General features: G+C 36.9%; 1 protein-coding gene across 3 annotated transcripts; it reads left to right on the top strand.

Annotated features, from left to right (window-relative positions):
* Positions 1–1,445: 1,445 nt before the first annotated feature.
* LOC100264905 (protein HIRA) lies at positions 1,446–18,591 on the top strand. 3 transcript variants are annotated; one of them, XM_010653608.3, is made up of 11 exons: positions 1,446–1,748; positions 1,928–2,091; positions 3,095–3,370; positions 3,717–3,968; positions 4,059–4,456; positions 4,606–5,623; positions 7,053–7,263; positions 7,517–7,757; positions 8,920–9,042; positions 16,455–16,572; positions 17,857–18,591. In XM_010653608.3, the coding sequence occupies exons 2-11, from the start codon at positions 1,984–1,986 to the stop codon at positions 18,220–18,222; spliced, it is 3,111 nt and encodes a 1,036-aa protein (XP_010651910.1). In that variant the 5' UTR covers positions 1,446–1,748; positions 1,928–1,983; the 3' UTR covers positions 18,223–18,591. The 3 variants fall into 3 exon arrangements, with proteins under 3 accessions (XP_010651910.1, XP_002263076.1, XP_010651911.1); XM_002263040.4 differs by having other exon boundaries at positions 1,446–2,091; XM_010653609.3 differs by lacking the exons at positions 1,446–1,748; positions 1,928–2,091 and having other exon boundaries at positions 3,255–3,370; positions 3,714–3,968.
* Positions 18,592–19,634: the final 1,043 nt, after the last annotated feature.

Here is a 19,634-nt window from a genome sequence, read left to right as displayed (position 1 = left end):
AGTTCCGTGCATCCAACCCTCAAGAGACAATGTTTTCCTCTAATAGTCTCATTCCAACTTGCCTTCAACCCAAACAAGCCAGCAAGCTGGCCCGGAAGCATGGCCCAAATGGAAGTGTTATTTTAAAATAAAAAATGCAGCAAATTGGGCTTTTGTAGGCATGGCCTAAATAATAGTGTTATAATCTTATCATTGGACTAGGCCTAGTGGCTTGGACCAAAAATGGTTTATTAGGTTGAGTTTGTAAGCATTGGGCCTGGAATAGGCCTTTTACATAGTAAACAAAAACTTGTTATCTAAGGTGTGACCGATTTGCAAAAAATCGGACGGGTCGTCTGGTTCAATGGTTCAACCATCGGTTTGAACGGTTCAATGCTGGTTTAATCACAAAATGGTTCATTGAGCGGATCGAACCGGATAGTTCACCGGTCGGACCGACCGGTCTAGTCTGGTTTTTAAAACCATGGAAAATACCCATTGTCACCAACCTTCATCAATAATGATCTGATCCATAGGGATATTGACCACTTTGGGATCTCACCAACAAGTCAAAGTCTTTTGTTGATTTTGACACAAACTCAATATCCTTTCAAAGTTGAGAGTTTATACAGTATAGTAACTTGGTGAATTATGACAATTAAGAACTTTGCGTCATGATTCACTGTAGGTCATGTCTAGTATATCTTACATATACTATTGCACTCATCATGAGAAACTTATCTTGACGACCAAGATAAGTCATCATTTTAATTAAAAGGTAATGTACTACAGTCTCTACTGGATTACCCAAATCCATGAATCAACTGTGGACAATCTATCTACTTATAAGGAATTCATGACTTGTATCTTTAATGCAATTTTTAATGCACACAAGTCATGTACAATATAAGAAATATAAGTTGAATATTCAAATCAATATCAATATACCAAAATGATAGCAAAGAGGCAGTTAAGTTTAACATTGTAACATCATGATTCAATATACCAAAAAGATAACAAAGAGACAATTAAAGAAGAAAATGTTCTTTTATAAAATTATTTTTAAAATTTTTTATTTTATGATTATTTTTACACGAGTGTGGAGAAACACACTATAATTCTATTGCATTTTTTTAAGAGAAAAATGATTAATATATTGAATATTTGGAATAATAGTTTATTAAGGAATTTATTTAATATTTTTTGAGGGAGAAAATTTTCATCTTAAAAGTGAAAATTTATATATGTAAGTATCTAAAGGCATTTGCATATGCCAAATCAAACCCCAATGCCCATAAATAGAAGAAACAGAGTAACTCCCAAAATTAGAGTAAAATCCAATTGAATTTTATCATACCAAAGGAAATTTTTAGACAAATCAAACCATATCAAAACACCAAAAAACTCACATTTTTGGCAAAACCCTAATTAAAAAATGTAAACCTCCTTCAAGTTTCGTCCACCATTTTTTCCCAAGAAAAAAATGGAAATAGAAAGAAATTTTTTTAAAAGAGGAAAGTTACATTTCCCATAGCGGAGTCTCCATCTGGCACTTTCTAGCTTACCCTCTCCTCGTCTCACAATTTGCATTAAACAATGATACCTTCTTTTTTTTTTTTTGGGTTATATAAATATATATTTTTTCCCCTTTACTCTCCTTTATTTTCCTTTATTTTTCCTCTTGCAGACTTTTGTTTCTTAAGACCCAAACACCCGCGAATCTTTGGTTAGATTTGACCGTTGTAAAGAGCTTCTTTGATCTTTTCCAGGTTTTTGTCACTGACAATACTACCCCAGAGGGTTTTTGACCATTAAGCTCTTCTAGGGTTTTTGGGTTTCTATTCATCTTGGGTTTTTCTGCTTCGCCCATCTAGGGTTTTCTTTTTCTTTTTTCCCTTTTTGGGTCCCAAGACCATGAATTTGTATGCCGTTTTGGTGGCTCTTGCAGGAACAAGGTGAAAAAACTAAAAAACTTTGCTGGGTTTTGAGAATCGATTTTCAGGGATGATTGCAGAGAAACCCAGTTGGATTAGGCATGAGGGCATGCAGATTTTCTCCATTGATATTCAGCCAGGAGGGCTTAGGTTTGCAACTGGTGGAGGTGACCACAAGGTACAAATCTTTCTCACTCTTTATGTTCTGGTTGGTTGCTGAGAAATGGTGGGAGAAGGAAGGAATTTGAAAATTTAAGCCTGACATCAACTTCCACTGCTCTACTGAGCCCAATGCAACTGTTTGGTAGAATTTTTTATTTAGGGAACCAGACTCCACAATGCTCGAAATTTGTTTGTTGTTTTTTCTTTTTTCATTAGTTTTTCAGTTACCAGCGGGGTTGCTTTGACATTTGAGTCTCTCTCATACTTTATATCCTTTTTGTTCACCGAGAAAACGCGGGCCAAAAAAAAAAAATTATAATAGTCTTAGAGGTTTGCTTGTTTGATATTTGAGGAAAAAAAAACAAAAAATTATAATCCACCAATCCCAGTGTGAAAGTTTGGTTTATATGATTCGAAATTTGCGTCTGACAAGAACTGTTTAATTTTCCCAAGTTTAATAGCTGTTTAGGATTTTCTTATATAATTGGATTAATGAGTTGAGAAATCCAAATAATGCCACTAAAATATAGCCTGTATCATACTAAGAAATTTGAGGGGGTTATCTAATTTATAGAACATTTATTGAATTGGTGAAAGTTTGGTTTCTCTCAGTTGATCTCCAATCCAGTTCAGTCAAATAGCTATTCAACATCAAAATCAATCCACCTTTTGAACAATTTGGATTCGTGTCATTGCAGGGAACATGGATTGTGGCTTTTTGGTCTTCAATATTTATGTTTTTAGTACTTTGACATATATTTTTACTATTTAATGGGAAAATTGACCTTTAGGCTCATGCGCTATCTCTAAGGTCTCTGTGTGTGTATTAATGCGATTACATTTTGTGTAGCATGTTCAATCAATAGCTTTAGTTTGCCACCTAAAACAGAAGACTTGTGTGTTGGACCATTTGGTCACAACTTGTATTTGTGATGCTTTAGTGCACTTTATATCAGGGAATTCTTGTTTTGCTTCAGCAAGAGAGATAATTGTTTATGCCTTGATGTCATTGCATACAGGTTCGGATATGGAACATGAAATCTGTTGGCAGGGACTTAGAAAATGATGAATCTGTACACAGGCTGCTTGCAACCCTCCGTGATCACTTTGGATCGGTTAACTGTGTTAGGTGGGCTAAACATGGTCGGTATGTTGCATCAGGGTCTGATGATCAAGTGATTCTGATTCATGAGTGGAAGCCTGGGTCAGGAACCACTGAATTTGGCAGTGGAGAGCCCCCTGATGTTGAAAATTGGAAAGTAGCCATGACTTTGAGAGGTCACACTGCTGATGTGGTAATTAAAACACTTCCTCTAAGACATTTGGACACATCATGAAGACAAAATGTTTTGTTCTACATGAAATCAAAATGAGTTTGTTTTCTTAATGCATAGAATCAATATTGTCTCATGGAATCTTGATGTTTAAGATATTGCGATTATTTTGTATTATGACTTATCTTTGCTTCATGTATTTTCCTCATTTTCAAGTACATATTTTCCTTTATAAGCTCCGGTAAGATAAAATAGAATTATTTCAATTTCACATGTCATCATGTCTCCTTAGTTTATTATATGACTCTCTGATTGATCCAGCTAGGTTCTGTCTAACTGGGGAGTTGCTTTAATGTGCCTAAAGTAGGTGGATCTTAATTGGTCTCCTGATGACTCGATATTGGCAAGCGGAAGTTTGGACAACACAGTCCATGTCTGGAACATGAGCAATGGGATCTGCACTGCTGTTCTTAGGGGTCACTCAAGCCTGGTTAAAGGGGTCACTTGGGATCCTATTGGCTCCTTCATTGCAAGTCAATCAGATGATAAAACTGTCATCATTTGGCGAACAAGTGACTGGAGTCTGGCTCACAGGACAGATGGGCATTGGACAAAATCAGTATGTCTTTCCTTCATAAATGAAATTTATCTATTTCCTTTTGAGCCCTTCTGTTTTGTAATGAGTCTAATGACAAGATATCCTTTTCAGCTGGGATCTACCTTTTTTAGACGGCTTGGGTGGTCACCTTGTGGCCATTTTATAACTACTACTCATGGTTTCCAAAAGCCAAGGCATTCTGCACCTGTTCTTGAGAGAGGGGAATGGTCTGCCACTTTTGACTTCTTAGGTCACAATGCCCCTGTTATTGTGGTCAAGTTCAATCATTCAATGTTTAGAAGAAATTTCTCCAATGCTTCAGAAGGAAAAGCTGCACCCGTTGGCTGGGCAAATGGAGCATCCAAGACTGGCGGGAAAGAATCACAGCCATACAATGTTATTGCCATTGGAAGTCAGGACAGAACTATAACTGTATGGACTACTGCAAGTGCTCGTCCTCTCTTTGTGGCCAAGCATTTCTTTTCTCAAAGTGTTGTGGATTTATCCTGGTAAGTTCACTTGTCAATGGTTAGAATATTTCTTGTAGAAAATCATTAACTTGATGTCATTGATTTGTATGTTAAATATGAATCTTTGTTTTTCATTTTCCCTGTTTCTTTCTTGCCATGATTCTTTTATTCTTCCTTTTTGGAAACAGGAGTCCTGATGGGTATTCTCTCTTTGCCTGTTCCTTGGATGGGACAGTGGCTACTTTCCATTTTGAGGTGAAAGAACTCGGCAATAGGATAAGTGATGCTGAATTGGATGAGTTAAAGAGAAGCCGTTATGGTGATGTCAGAGGTAGACAGGCAAATTTAGCAGAAAGCCCCGCACAGTTGTTGCTTGAAGCAGCATCAGCTAAGCAAACCCCTGGTAAAAAGGTTGCTTCTGATGTCCATCAAAACCAAGCACCTGTAAAACCTTCTACCAATTTGGGGCTTACAACAAAGGCTTCTGAGTCTCATGATGATGATGGGAAGAAGAGTGGAGGAGCTAATGGCGATGGGTTAAATAAAGTGGCAACTTCTGCTCGGATCTCAAGTCCTGTTAAGCAAAGAGAATATAGGCGTCCAGATGGCAGAAAGAGGATTATACCAGAGGCAGTTGGGATGCCTGTTCAGCTGGAAAATATGTCTGGAGGATCCCAGACTCAAGGACTTGACTTCCCTCTCATTTCAACTGATCATCAAAATGATGGTAATGGAATGGGTCTTACTGATGGTGTCACTAAAGAGGGTTCTATCAAGAGAACTTTTATTGGAAGCCACGATTCAAAGGAGCGCTCTGGGGTCACAGCTAGGGCTACCATTACTGATAGCCTGGTTATTGAGAAGATTCCAGTTTCTGCAGGCAGGGATGGGGGTATAAATGTGGATCAATTGGGAAGTGTGAAGGCTTCTGCTTCTATCGCTGCTTGTAGTACTACCCTTTCAATTAAGGTGTTTGATAAGAAGGAAGCAGAAGATACTATACCAGTTTGCTTGGAAGCTCATCCAAGGGAACATGCTGTCAATGACCTTGTTGGGATGGGAAATACATTTATGATGAAAGAAACAGAAATTACTTGCACGAGGGGGGCTGAAACCCTTTGGTCTGATAGAATATCTGGGAAAGTCACTGTTTTGGCTGGAAATGCTAACTTCTGGGCTGTTGGGTGTGAAGATGGATGCCTACAGGTAAAACTGCGAAACCTTAAGCCTAGTCACCAAAAGGCACAGTGTGTAGAAAAGCCTTGAATTCTTGATCAATTGTGCATGGACAGAAACTGGCACAATTTGTATGTTGGGACAAGTTTAAGTAACAAGAAAAAAATGACTTTCCTTAAAACTTGTTAATATTTCCTAGAGCAAATACTAAAGACTAGGGTGTCTAGTTTCTTGTTTTGAAGGAATGCCAAGAAAAGTAGATAATGAAATAAGACCATTTTTTTTAATAGAATACCAAGAGGAATTTAAGAAATACTAATTTTATTGACAAATAATAAGAATAATAATCTTTAAACCCTGGCTATAGCGAAGTATTTATAGCTTTCACCTTAGCTAACTAGAATTATTCCTAGTCCTTGAAAAAATAGAAAAAAGTTCACTTCATGATTGACCTCATTGCTAAAGATAAACATGAAAATAAAGTACAAAAAAGGGAAAAAAAATCCAAAAAATGGAAACTAAAAACAGGCCATTTTAAATTGGATGTGGATTCCCCAATGGTGCAAAAACTCATTTTCATGCACTAAGGCTACATTGAAGCAGATTCTTTATCCTTTTTTTTTTTAAAAATTTTTATGCTAAAATTTTTTATGATCTTTTTAGGTTAATACCTTAAAAACCTTGTAGATTAAATATATCTGTACATTCTATATCTTATATATTCTGAAATTCCAACATACAGCTTATTGTTAATGTTGAGGAGAGATGCTGAAGACATAAATAGAACTGTTGATTATTTCTTATCACTACCAAATTTACTTCTATGCTTGGCTGTATGTGAAGCCCATGCATTTGAAATTATTTCTAATCCGATGTTGGATTCTGAGTGCTCTGCCTGACTTGGGCATGTGCACGCACTAATGCAGACAATCACACACATACAATGCTTGGCTGGATCAATGTAACTATTTAAGTTTCTGCAATATATTATTCACTAGCTATAAAAATTAAAGCCCTGGAATGTATGGAATGAGAAATGCAATTTTATTTTTCTTTGCCAAATTGCCAAGTTATTGGTATGCTTGTGCAGAAATTGGACAGTTTTAAACTTTTCTTTTAGAAGAAATTGACTCTCAATTGACAATAAAAAGTAACTTACACATTAGCAACGACCAGTTTTTTAATGTGGGCATTAAAAAAAGGTAATAGCTTTTCTAGGCTGATTTTTGTAGTTTGAATGCCAATTAGACAACATGGGGTTCACAAGTTGGTTATAGTTTTGCAAAAATATTCAAGTTCATTAATGTTGAAATATCTTTCACATAGCCAAATTTAAATATAAACTTCTGTTATTTCTTCAGAAGAATTGACATCTATCATGTCCATGAATTTATATACAAACTTTCATCATTTGATTAGAAGCATTGCACCATATTCATTTATATTTGTCCTTGTGAAGGTTTATACAAAGTGTGGGAGACGGGCCTTACCAACCATGATGATGGGATCTGCAGCAGTTTTTATCGACTGTGATGAGTGTTGGAAATTGTTGCTTGTCACAAGGAAGGGATCACTGTTTGTGTGGGACCTATTCAACAGGAATTGTCTCCTTCATGACACATTGGCTTGTTTAATTACTTCAGATTTAAACTCGTCTGCCAAAGATGCAGGTAATGGAAAAAACTTGAGTTTGGATAAGATAACAGCCCTTTTTTAATTTTAATTTTAATTTTAATTTTTTTTCTGGTTCATAGTCATAGGCTGATAGCTGTCCACATGGGGTTTAGAGAGCTTTTTGTTTGTTCGTGGTACTTGGCTGACGGTTATTTTCTTGACCATAGGGGGTGTGGACTTTGTTTTAGGTTCTCTTACATGTGTAATGGCAAACTGGATGTTTATGATGCTTTTATTACATCTTTCCAGGAACAATCAAAGTTATATCTGCAAAGTTAGCAAAATCCGGTTCTCCACTTGTTATTCTAGCCACTCGCCATGCCTTCCTTTTTGATATGAGCCTCATGTGTTGGCTGAGGGTTGTGGATGACTGCTTTCCTGGATCAAATTTTGCGAGCTCCTGGAATTTGGGTTTAATTCAAAGTGGTGAGCTGGCTACACTGCAGGTGGATGTAAGGAAATTTTTGGCCAGAAAGCCAGGCTGGAACAGGTCTGTATTTTCTGTAGGAAATTCTTCTGGATTTTTTTTTTTGTTTGAATTTATGCCTGAAATTTTCATTGACCATGTTCACTTAATCTTACAGTATAAAATATAATGTTTCCTGAAAGTGAATATCCCTTTGATTGCAAATATTTGCAGAAATTGAATAGGTTATTGGATGAATGTATATGTATGTATTTATGTATGTCTTGAAGGTTGGTGTGCTATTCCCAGGCTAATTTTTTGTCTTTTATAACTAACATTTTTTCCTTCAATTTTTTCTTTTTGTGAAAACACATGGCTTTTATCCAACGCTCTGAAAATCCCTGTTGTGTTTTCATGATTGTTCATGATATCAATTTCTGAACTCCATATTCCCACATAAAAAACTCTCTCTCTCTCTCTCTCTCTCACACACACACACACACACACACACACACACACACACACACACACACACACACACTGTTTTATTTATTTGTTATAATTAGGACCAACTTCATTAAAAATGAGATAAAATACATAGAAGGACAAGAAATCTTTCCAAAAAATACTTACAACTGATCAAAATAAAAAGTAGAGTGGAGCAAAACTTCTATGTTTAAAACAAAAAAAAAATAAAAATCCATACAGCTTAAATGTGTGATGTAAATATACAAAGACGCTCCTCATCTCAAAGAGGTAAGAAATTTCCAACAAAAAATACTAACTGACTAGCTCCTTGCTTGGCCTAGTTAATTTGCAACATGATTTGCTAAGAGAAAGAACCATCCAAGTCACTGATAATATCTACAATTTGCCAAAGCAACCTATCATACTTCAAAGGGCCTCTTTCCTTTTCAGATACCTACAAAATAATATTTTTTGAATCACCTTGCTTGTTTGTTCAGGGCCTTGGCTTGCTTCAAACCTTCTAAAAAGGCTAGAATCTCTTCCTTGATGGCCAAACCCTCTATAGTTGGGTTGGCAAAAGCCCTCAACACTGTATCACTATGATCTCTCATCGCACCTCCTGTCCCCAAAATTTTGTGCTCTCTCTAGATGTTTGTCTCATGGCAACTGACATCTATTTAAATGTCTTTTGATGCTGATTAGCTTTATAACCTTTTTCAATTTTATTAACTTGGTCCTTGCCTCTAGAGTTTGACTTATAGTTAATTTGATGTTTCAGGGTGACCGATGATGGCGTGCAGACACGTGCTCATTTGGAATCTCAGTTGGCATCCTCATTAGCTTTAAAGTCTGCTAATGAATATCGTCAGTGCCTTCTGGCCTACATACGGTTTCTAGCAAGGTCTGTTGAGTTTTTATGTTCTCTCTCTCTCTCTCTCTCTGTCTAAATTTATGTGTGTTGAAGTGGAACTTTCTAAGTTGAACAGTTTATGGACAACTTATGCTGTTTTAGGTTTATAATGTATTTAATGCTCATTTAAGCGACTTACTAGAGTGATAACTCTTCACATGCCATTTGGTCTACCAGGAAGTATCCCCTTTAGATTCAGTTTTTTCTTGGTATCAATCAGTTGATGGGTGCTTACAGAAATCTGGAAATTCATCCTTTGTATTAGTATATTTCAGTTCATTGTTTGGATTCTTCCTTGGTGTTTGGCAATGCACCTGGAGTTTCCTTATTTAGAATTCAGATTTCAACTTTTCACATTGGTGTTCTCCAGGAAACTGGGAGTTCCTCATATTCTATAACAATGATTTTTACTTATGTTCAACATATGGTAGTTAAAAAAGTGAGAGATTCTAGGATGTTGATAATACACTGGTGCTGAGGAGAATTGAGAATGTGCATTTTATACTTGGTTATATGCGGGTGAAGATCCCATACTCAATGCTTGTGTCGCGAGATCTTTTTTACATGTAAACTTCATGAAGTATTATCATGTGCATACCTAATATATTTAATTTAAGTTCAAATTTTTTAAAACAATTCTCTCTTTTGCCTATATTCAGTGTGATTACCTCCCTTTTATATTTTTTGGGCCCTTTCTCCTCATTTTTTTCACTTCATTTCTTGTTGTTTGGAAATTTCCTAGGCATGCGCAAATGCATAGATGCAACTATAGTATAATGGTAAATGGATAGATGCAGCTATAGTATGATGGTATCCTAGTCTTTTGGGACTTTAGGGTGCTTGAATTGGTGGGATTGGAGGTAGATGAGCACAACCACTTCAAAAATTGAGAGGACAGTTTCATTTGGATTCTCATGGTGGTTTATGGACCTTCCATTGGGAGTGATAGAGAAGGTTGGGGGTAGAGTTGGCGGTCACTAATGGGCTTTGGAATGATTCGTGGTGTATAAGAGGTGATTTCAACATAGGTTTCCAGGGGAATGTGATGGTGCTTGTTGGCTGTCTACAGATATGAGAAGGTTTTCTGAAGTTGAGGACTTGCAGCTCAGAGATCTTCCACTAAATGGGGAGTCATTTACTTGGAGTGGGGGCTTAAATAACCAATCTCAGTCGAGATTAGATTGCTTTTTGGTCTTTGAGAGGTGGGAAGATCATTGTAGTAGAGTAGTCCAGTGCATTCTTCTTAGATTTGTGCCAGATCATTCACCCATCTTGTTGGATGGAGGGTGGCGTACAAAGAAGACTTTTTCCTTTTAGATTAAAAAATATGTGGTTGAAGGAGGAAGGCTTTAAAGATGGAACAAAACTTTAGGGGTTCTCACAACTTCATTTTGGTTGAGAAATTGAAGAGCCTGAAGGCTAATTTGAAAAGATGGAACAATAGAGGTATTTGGTAATGTGGCCGTCAGGAAGAATTTGGCCCTTTCTCAAGTTGGGCTTTCGGGATGCAAAAGAAAGGTTGGGAATTTTAACTTAAGAAGATGTGGCTGCAAGGGTGGAGTTCCGTAAATGGGCTCTTATGGAAGAGACTAGCTGAAGGCAGAAATCTAGGGAGGTGTGGTTAAAGGAAGGGGATAGAAACGCCAATTTCTTCCAAAAAATGGAAAATGCAAATAAAAGAAGGAACGCTTTGGCTAAGCTAAAGATTAAAGGGGTTTATTTAATGGAGGGAGGTAGCCATTTATGAGGGGATTGTTCGAGCCTTTCTCAACTTCCTTTCGGAACAAGGGGAGTGGCGACCCTCCATTAGGAATATGATGTTTAACCTTTTAGATGTCCAAGATGCAGCAAAGTTGGAGGAGCCTTTACTAAGGGAAGAGGTGCTTGCTGCCCTTTCAGATTTAAACAAGGACAAAGCTCCTAGGTTGGATGGTTTCTTAACGGCCTTTTGGCAATTTAGTTGGGACTTTGTTAAAGAAGATGTGATGGGTTTTTTAAATGATTTTCATGATCAAGGTTCATTTGTAAGAAGCCTTAATGCGACCTTTCTGGTGTTGGTTCCAAAGAGAGAAAAGAGAAGAGGGAGGGAAGGGGGAGAGAGGAGGGGGGTAGGTGTTGGGGATCTTAAAGATTTCAGGCCTATTAGCTTGGTGGGTAGCCTCTAAAAGTTATTGGCTAAAGTGTTGGCTAATAGGCTTAAAAAGGTGGTGACTAAAGTGGTCTCCAAGTTTCAAAATGCCTTTGTAGAGAGTAGACAAATTCTAGATGTGGTGCTTATAGCTATTGAAGAAGCCATTGACTCTATGGTTTTTTTTTTTTTGATTAGAAACGAAGAAAAATATATTAATAGAAGAAAAGATACAAAAGAAAGAGAAGAAACCAAGGGAAGGATGAGAGATCCTTCCTACACAAACTGAACAAAAGAGAAAACTCCCAACAATAGAAATCTAAAAACAAAAATAAACCCCAACATTCTCAAACTTTTGAAGCGCAAACTGCAATCTAGTTGAGTTGTAAAACACTTAGAGGAACTCCTTTAAAAGCTTCAGTACAAGAAGCCCATAGAGAGGAATAGAACAGAATCAAATCTCATAACATCTCTTCCGTTCTCCCCTTATCCTCAAAGATCCTATTGTTTCTCTCTTGCCACACCATCCAAACCAAAGTAAGGCAAATGATTTGCCAAAGTGTCTTGCCTCATAATGAGTTCCCCAAGTCTTTAAAAACAATAACCAACATGTCCTCAAAACTCCTTGGAGGGACTCAAACCAACCCTGCTAGATTGAACAACTTGTGCCAGAGTCCAATGGTAACAGGATAATGAAGAAAAAGGTGGTCGATTGAATCTCCATTTCCTTTGCAAAGAATGCACCATTGAGGACAGAGTGATTTGTAGGGTCTTCTCAATTGCAACTTATCATTGGAGTTTACCTTCCCATGTGCTACTAACCAAGCGAGGGCCTTAACCTTTGAAGGGGCTTTTGAACTTCACAAAAACTTGGCCGGAAGGAACAAGATAGGATTTGAGACTTTTGATAAGGCCAAGAAAAAAAATTTCACTGAAAACAAGCCTGACGATGATAAAGACCACGCTCTTGAATCTACCAAAGAAGGAGAGAAAAGGACTGAGCTAAGGGAGGACATTAATCTCTGAAGGAGATCAATTTCTGAATCAGTAAGATTGTGGCAAAAATTAAAATTCCAAGACAGTGGAAAGGAATTTCCAAGGACATTTGAGATAGTGAGGTTTTTTATAGAAATAACTCTATAAAGATCAGCAAATTGAGAGCACAAAGTTTGGTTACCCCACCAAAGATCTTCCCAAAAACGAATTCTCTCCCCATTGCCCACCACTAGGTAGACAAAAGGGGAAAAAACCTGGAAAACTTGAGCAATATAGCCTTTCAAGGACATCTGTGTGACCATCTAACCACCATGTTGGCGTCCCATCCATTAGGATGTGTCCCATATATACTCGCAATAACTTTATGCCAAAGACCACTCCTTTCTCTAGGGAACCTCTAAAGCCATTTCCCTAAGAGAGCAATATTTCTCAGAGAAGTCTTCCCAAAACCCAAACCTTCCAACTCTTTTGGTCTACTAACAACATCCCATCTGATAAGATGATCTTTCTCCCCTTCCCCCGCCCCAGACCAAAGAAAATCCCTTTGCATCTTCTCAATCTTTGAAGCTGTTGATGCTGGGATTTTAAAGAGGGAGAGGAAGTAGCTAGGGATGTGAGACAAACAAGACTGAATTAAAGTAATCTTCCCTCCCAAAGACAAAAAAGGTTTTTTTCCAACCATCCAATCTCCTCGAAATTCTCTCAACTGACGGATCCCAAAAGCCTATAGTCTTTGGGTTCCCTCCCAATGGAAGGCCTAGATAAGACAAAGGGCACTCTGACACTCTGCAATAAAAAACCGAGGTCAAACTAGATAACAACTCCTGCCTAGTGTTAATACCTGAAATTGTGCTTTTTTCTAAGTTGATTTTTAAACCAGATACTTGCCCAAAAACCAAAAGGATAATCTTGAGGTTTTGAAGACGTTCCAGAGAGGCTTTAGAGAAAAAGATGGTGTCATCTGCAAACTGTAACAAAGACACTCTAGTCCTATCCCTCCCCACAAAGAAACCCTCAGTTAGCCCAGTTTCCTTTGCTCTGATCATCAACCTACTTAGAACAAAGCCATTGACTCTATGTTGAGAAGCAACAATTGCGGGGTGCTGTGTAAGCTTGATATTGAGAAGGCCTATTATCATGTAAATCGAGAGTTCTTGCTTTTGGTTTTGGACCTTATGGGATTTGGGGAGAAATGGATCAATTGGATTAGATGGTGTATGTCAACAAGTTTTTCGGTTTTGGTTAATGGCTCTCCTTTTGGCTCTTTTCAAAGCCCTAGGGACGTGAGACATGGGGACCCACTCTCATCATATCTATTTGTGCTAGCAATGGAAGCACTAGGTTGCCTTCTTGGGAGGGCTAGAGAGGGTGGTTATTTGCCTGGTTTCAAGGTGAATAGTAGAGGTGGTGAGGGTCTGGAGATTTCCCATATGTTGTTTGTTGATGATACTTAGGTTTTTTGTGAGGCCTCTTATACTGAAACGAACTACTTAAGTTGGTTACTTATATGGTTTGAAGCTATTTCGGGCTTGAAGATAAATCTATGCAAGAGCGAGCTCATCCCAATTGGGAGGGCAGAGAAGTTTTGGCTTTTGTTCTAGGTTGTAAGGTGGGAGATCTTCCAACTTCTTATTTGGGTCTTCCCCTTGGTGCCCCTTCAAATTCTTTGGCGGTTTGGGTTGGGGTGGAACATAGGTTCCACAAAAGATTGGCTTTGTGGAAAAAATATATTTCCAAAGGGGAGAGGCTTACTCTGATTCAAAGCACTTTATCTAGTTTGCCATCTACTTTATGTCACTTTTCCAAATGCCAAGGAAAGTGAGGATGGGATTGCAACAAATTCAAAGGCGTTTCCTTTGGGGTAGAGGGTATTTAGAGAGAAAGTCTCATTTAGTGAAATGGGCTTCTGTTTGCTTAGATAAGAAAAATGGGAGGTTGGGTGTTAGGCACTTTGATTTGCTCAACAAGACTCTTCTTACCAAGTGGATTTAGTGGTATGCAATGGAAAGGGAAGCTTTATGGAAGCAATTTATAAAGGGTAAATATGAGGAAGTTGAAGGGGGGTGGTGTTCTAAGGAAGTGTGTGATGGGTATGGGGTTGGGCTTTGGAAAGCTATAAGGAAATTGTGGGCAATATTTAACACTAAAGTCTCATTTTGTGTGGGCAATGGAAGAAGGGTTAAGTTTTGGAAGGGTAGGTGGTGTGGTAATGATCTATTGTGTGAGTCTTTCCCTTCTTTGTTTGCCTTAGCTAGCTCAAAGGAGGTGTGGGTGGCAGAATCGTGGAATCGGTTTAATGGTAGTGGTTGTTGGAATCCTAACTCTAGGAATCTAAACAATTGGGAGATTGATATTATGGAGCATTTTCTATTCAAGTTTCAAGATAAGATAGTGAATGGGGGAGTAGAAGATAAGGTGTTGATGGAGGAAAGTCTTTTAAAGTCTATTAGAGGAAATGGAAGACATAAATAAACTCTAAATAGGATTAATATTAATTGGAATTAAATTAGGATTAGTATTTATTGAAGTCAAATTAAGATTAGCTAGTTATGTTATAATATAATTAAAATTTGAGTCATAATATGTTATTAGAGTCCTAGTAGATTTTAGATATTATAATAAGAGTCATTATCGGTTATTAGAATCCTAATAGATTTTAGATTTCTTATAGAAACCTATAAATAAGGCTATCAATATAAATCAAAGCAATGAATTGATCGATATTAATAATATTATGTTTTTTTCATTGCAAGTGTTTCAATCCTCAATGGTGAGACTCCATTGATTTTCTTTTAAGTAAGACTCTTAGAAGGCCTTAGTGAGACCCTAAGATTTCTATATTTTATTTGTTGTTTCTTCATTCTCTCTATTTTATTTTATTTTATTTTTTCTCTTCCATAAACTTTATTTTTTGTTCCTCTCCTTACACCCTAAAATAAAAACCCTAGCCCACCTACTTTTGAGTGTAGGCAACCATCCTAGGGTTGTTCTACATCATGTGTTAAGGCTGGAGACACAGCGGTTCTTTCTTTGTGATGTCCCTTTACTCTTGCCTAGAGCTTGGGAGTTCTACCCCCTTCCCAAAAGTTGTAGTTTGAAATTCTTGGGTTCTACCTTGGGTGAGTTTCTTTACTTGGGAGGCTTCATGGGGTAAAGTTGACTTTAGGTCAACTCCAAAGAAGAGGGTGGGGCTTGGCTAATAGATGCTTCTTTGTCATATTCAAGAGTCGTCGATTAACCACATCTTACTTCATTGTGGTGTAGCAAGGGCTTTGTGGTAGCTTTTGTTCTCTCTTTTTAGTGTTTCTTGGGTGTTATATTCCTCAATAAGAGAGACCTTGTAGGTTGGTGTGGGTCTTGTGTTGGAAGGAAACGAAAAAAGTGTGGAAGCAGCTCCTTTATGTCTATTTTGAACAATTTGGAAGACGAGAATTAGAAGATTGTTCGAAAATGAGGAGCTCTTTGTCCTAAGACTAAAAAACTTGTTCCTCTATAACTTGTTTTCTTGGACCAAGTTGTACATAGCTATAGGCTCAATGTCCTTATATGATTTTATTGATTGGTTGGGTTCTCACTAAGGGAGGTAGTAGTTTTTTGTGTTCCCTTCCCCTTTTTTTGGCCATTTCTTGGTGGCAGGTATACGTCCTATGTACTATGGTGTGCTCTTTTTAGCGCTTTTAATGCATTTCTTGTTTACCTATCAAAAAGAAAAAATGCTTTTACATTCTTATGAAGGTTTTGTTGTTAGCATTTTCAGGCAACATAAGGGGGTGCAATACCCCTGATACTTTGATTAATTGGAGCCTATATAAGGTCCTTTGCTGGAAGATCTGAAATTCCATTCCATTGTGTATATTTTGGACGGTTTGGAAGGAAATGAACGGATTAGCTTTTAGAGGGAGGGGGGGGGGGGGGGGGTCGTTAGCTATACAGAAAATAAAAAATTCTTTTGTATGTAATATGTGGAGTTGGGCTAGGGTGTACATTGGAGAGGAGTCCTCTTCTCTCTTAGGCTTTTTGGAGTGGCTCGCGACCACTTAAGGGTTGGTGAGGTTGCTCACTTTTTTTTTCTGTTTCTTGTCTTAGGCTTCTATGTATACCCCTGTATACTTGTGGCTTTTTGGCCCTTTTTATATTTATCATTGTTTATCTATCAAAAAAAAAAAAGGTCCTTTGCTGGTGGGAGGGCCCTGAAATTTGAATGATAATGTGTCTTGATACAGAATAACCAGTGGTTCAAATATTTTTCGACTTAAGATCTATCTTATTTGGATTGCAGAGAAGCAGATGAGTCTCGTTTACGGGAGGTCTGTGAGAGTTTTCTTGGACCTCCAACTGGTATGGTTGAGGCTATACCTTCAGATCCAAAGAATCCGGCATGGGATCCTTGTGTGCTTGTAAGTCTTTTTGACTCTTTATAAGTGCTTCGTATATTCTTTGGATAGTAGAATGTTTTTACTAGAATATACTCTTTAAGAATCTTTATGAAGGAAGATTCTATTACAGCAAAAAACATTTGGGATGTGTTTTTTAGTTCTTGTTCCTGTTCTCATTTAGTTTGCCTTAGAAAATTTGAAACCATTTTAGTAACTAGTCAATGAGATCCTAACAGCTTACCCTGCAATTGTGCACTGTTTTCATCAATGGTGCTTTATTTGATTTGATATCTAATCTTGATGGTTGATAATTCATTGTTGCAATGAAAACTGACCGACTATGTAATTTGAATGAACATACTTGTATCCTAGCAAGAATATTTCTGTGTATAGACCTGCACCCCAGTTCATCTTCTGTTCTGGTTAAAACCTGGTACCAAATCCTATGCAGACACTCTTTGTCATTGTTGCAGATATCCCTGGATGAAAAAATGCATTATGATAAATAGAACTCCTAAAGAAACTGTTGATCGATCCTTTTCATTATGATTTCTTTCGTTCCTGTGGGAGCCATCCATGTTTTTGGAAATGAAGTAACTTGTTGAAAAATAGGAAATTATTGTTATAATCTATCTAAAGAATTCGAAACATACTCCTTTGTCTGATCAATGGGTGGGACTTAAGTGCATTTTGGAGGAATGATCAAATCTTATAGTGATTAGTTCTTTAACTGATAATGTTTGGATATCCCACTGGAATTGATATTTTTATCATCATATTTGAAGGGTACAAATCCATCATTTGAAATGGGGACTATTAAAAAAAGTCATGATTTGTAAGAGAACAAACAGTAATGGGAGCTATTGCCACAGGTTTAGAACTTGTAGTGCCAGCTTAGTTTCAGGTTTTTATGAAATGGTACAATCATTTGCTGTGTGTGCCATTTGATTCTGGAGTGCCATTCATAATGATGGGTTGGTGCTTTCAAATGCTGTGGTAAAACTAGACTGTTTCCATTTTCCATGGATTCAAGTTTTGCCTTTAGTTACAGAATTATTGCTGGGAGAGTTTATAGATGAAGATAATTTTTTTTTTTCGATGTCTAAAGCTACAATGGTTAGGTTATTCCCTTTGTTTGGACTGGACATGACTATATTTGTATTGAATTTTCAACGCTGCTTCTGTTAGCCAGCACAACACTTCTATTTTATTCTTGATAAGTTCTACCATTGCTAAGAATTCCATTTAAGGTATAGTTACCTTAATCTTTTGGGTATTTCAAGTTACCAAACTGGGTTTCTGCAGGGAATGAAAAAGCACAAACTACTTAGGGAAGACATCCTTCCAGCAATGGCATCAAACAGAAAAGTTCAGCGTTTGCTCAATGAGTTCATGGATCTCCTCTCTGAATATGAAAGTGCTGAAAGCAATCAAGATTCAAAAAATCCCAAGCAGCCAAAATCGGCCCTGCCAGCTTCAGATCAGGTGGACTTTGCCCCATCAACAGAACAAATGGACTCCATGCCACCAGCAACTGATCAGATGGATCTTGGCGAGCCAGCATCAGTTAAAGCAGACTCTTCTCCAGCAACAACAGACAAAGTAAAGTCTGATCCCTCAGCAACAGATCAAAAAACTCAGGTGCCGCCAGCAGAAGATGCTGGTTCTTGATTCTGTATCATGTTACTGTTGTAGGTGATGTTGATAAATATAGAGCATGTCAATATATAGTGTTGCTGATGTGGGCACAAAAACTTGTCTTCCTACTGGAGAAATGATGTGTGCCCCAAGTGCTAGCGGTGAGCAAAACATTCTCACTTGGGTGAATAATCTATTTGTATTTCTCTTGAGCTCTCGCTCTCTGTTGAAGCAACAGCTGGGGATGTAACAAAATTTCATACTTCAGAGTTGGGGCCAACATTTTTGATTTCCATCTACCCATTTATAGTTTTCTGTAAACAACTTGGTGGATCTTGTTTCTTGTACAATGGTTAGCGTACATTTCATTTTCGCAATGTGAATTAAGATTATCTTCATCTAGAACCCCTGTCTCAGTTGGAACATAGTCTGTAAGGTTACCCTTTTTGATACTAAACTATGAGTAAGAGTATCGTGGTGGGGGCTCGGATATTGTTGTGTCAATTGGGATTGCCTCCTGGTGCGGTGAAGTCCTAGCCCTTAACTGAAAATGGATTTTCCATCATGCCAAACAGCGGCCCCTTGGTGTTTCATGACCCTGGATTGAACACCCCAACATTATTAGGATTCTCAGCTATGGGGCACTGGAATGCTGCAGTCACTGAGCAAAAGTCACCTAACTGGTTGAAGTGAGGAATCACTTGGTATTTGAGTTCTTCACCGTTACTTTGGATTTTTTTTTTTTGAAATTATAAAAGGAAAAGGGCAAAAAAGAGAAATTATAAAATTTTTCTCATGTTTGGAAAAAATTTTGAGAAAAAAAGAAAAATTAAGTTGTTGAAGAGTATACTTTCCCCAAATTATTCTTACCTTTATTTGAGGAAAATCTTTTAATATTTTCCATTCTATTTTATATGTTTGGTTTTAAGAAGGAAGATAAAAAAAATGATATTTTTTATGTTTAATTTTACTATGAAAAATATAAAAAAATAAAATATAATATAATTAAAATTACTTAAAAATCTCATACATGAAAATGATTTAATCTAAAAGCTAAAACCCAAATAAATGAGTGAAATAACATATAAAAATAATTTATTTTGTTTAAATATATTTTTAACCCTTTTTTTTTCATTTTTCTTTCTGTCTATGTTTCACTTTTTTTTTTGAATATTTTTTTCTTATAAAAAACATCATTTTCATTAACATTTTTTTAATTAATTTATTTTTTTAAAATAATTAAATGCCCGCTAAAAAAATGGTTCTTGAATTAGTAATTGATAAGTGCTTTCTTTACAAATAACCTTTTTTTTTTTTTAATAATACTAAATTATCAAAATCATTTTTTTTATTTACATCTAAATATTAACTTGAGACAACTATTTATTTTAAAATGTACTAATAAAAAAAAACTATAGAATAAAAAAGCTATTACTAAGATCAAC

The sequence above is a fragment of the Vitis vinifera genome, chromosome 6 (genome assembly GCF_030704535.1).
Source record: "Vitis vinifera cultivar Pinot Noir 40024 chromosome 6, ASM3070453v1".
Taxonomy (NCBI): domain Eukaryota; kingdom Viridiplantae; phylum Streptophyta; class Magnoliopsida; order Vitales; family Vitaceae; genus Vitis; species Vitis vinifera.
This window is presented reverse-complemented; position numbering and strand designations above follow the sequence as displayed.

Bases quoted from the DNA above. Each gene is read 5' to 3' on its own strand.
- LOC100264905 (XM_010653608.3), top strand. From the start codon at position 1,984: ATGATTGCAGAGAAACCCAGTTGGATTAGGCATGAGGGCATGCAGATT. The intron at 3,371-3,716 runs GTAATTAAAACA...TGCCTAAAGTAG, and splicing joins GAGGTCACACTGCTGATGTG to GTGGATCTTAATTGGTCTCC. The intron at 3,969-4,058 runs GTATGTCTTTCC...TATCCTTTTCAG, and splicing joins ATGGGCATTGGACAAAATCA to CTGGGATCTACCTTTTTTAG.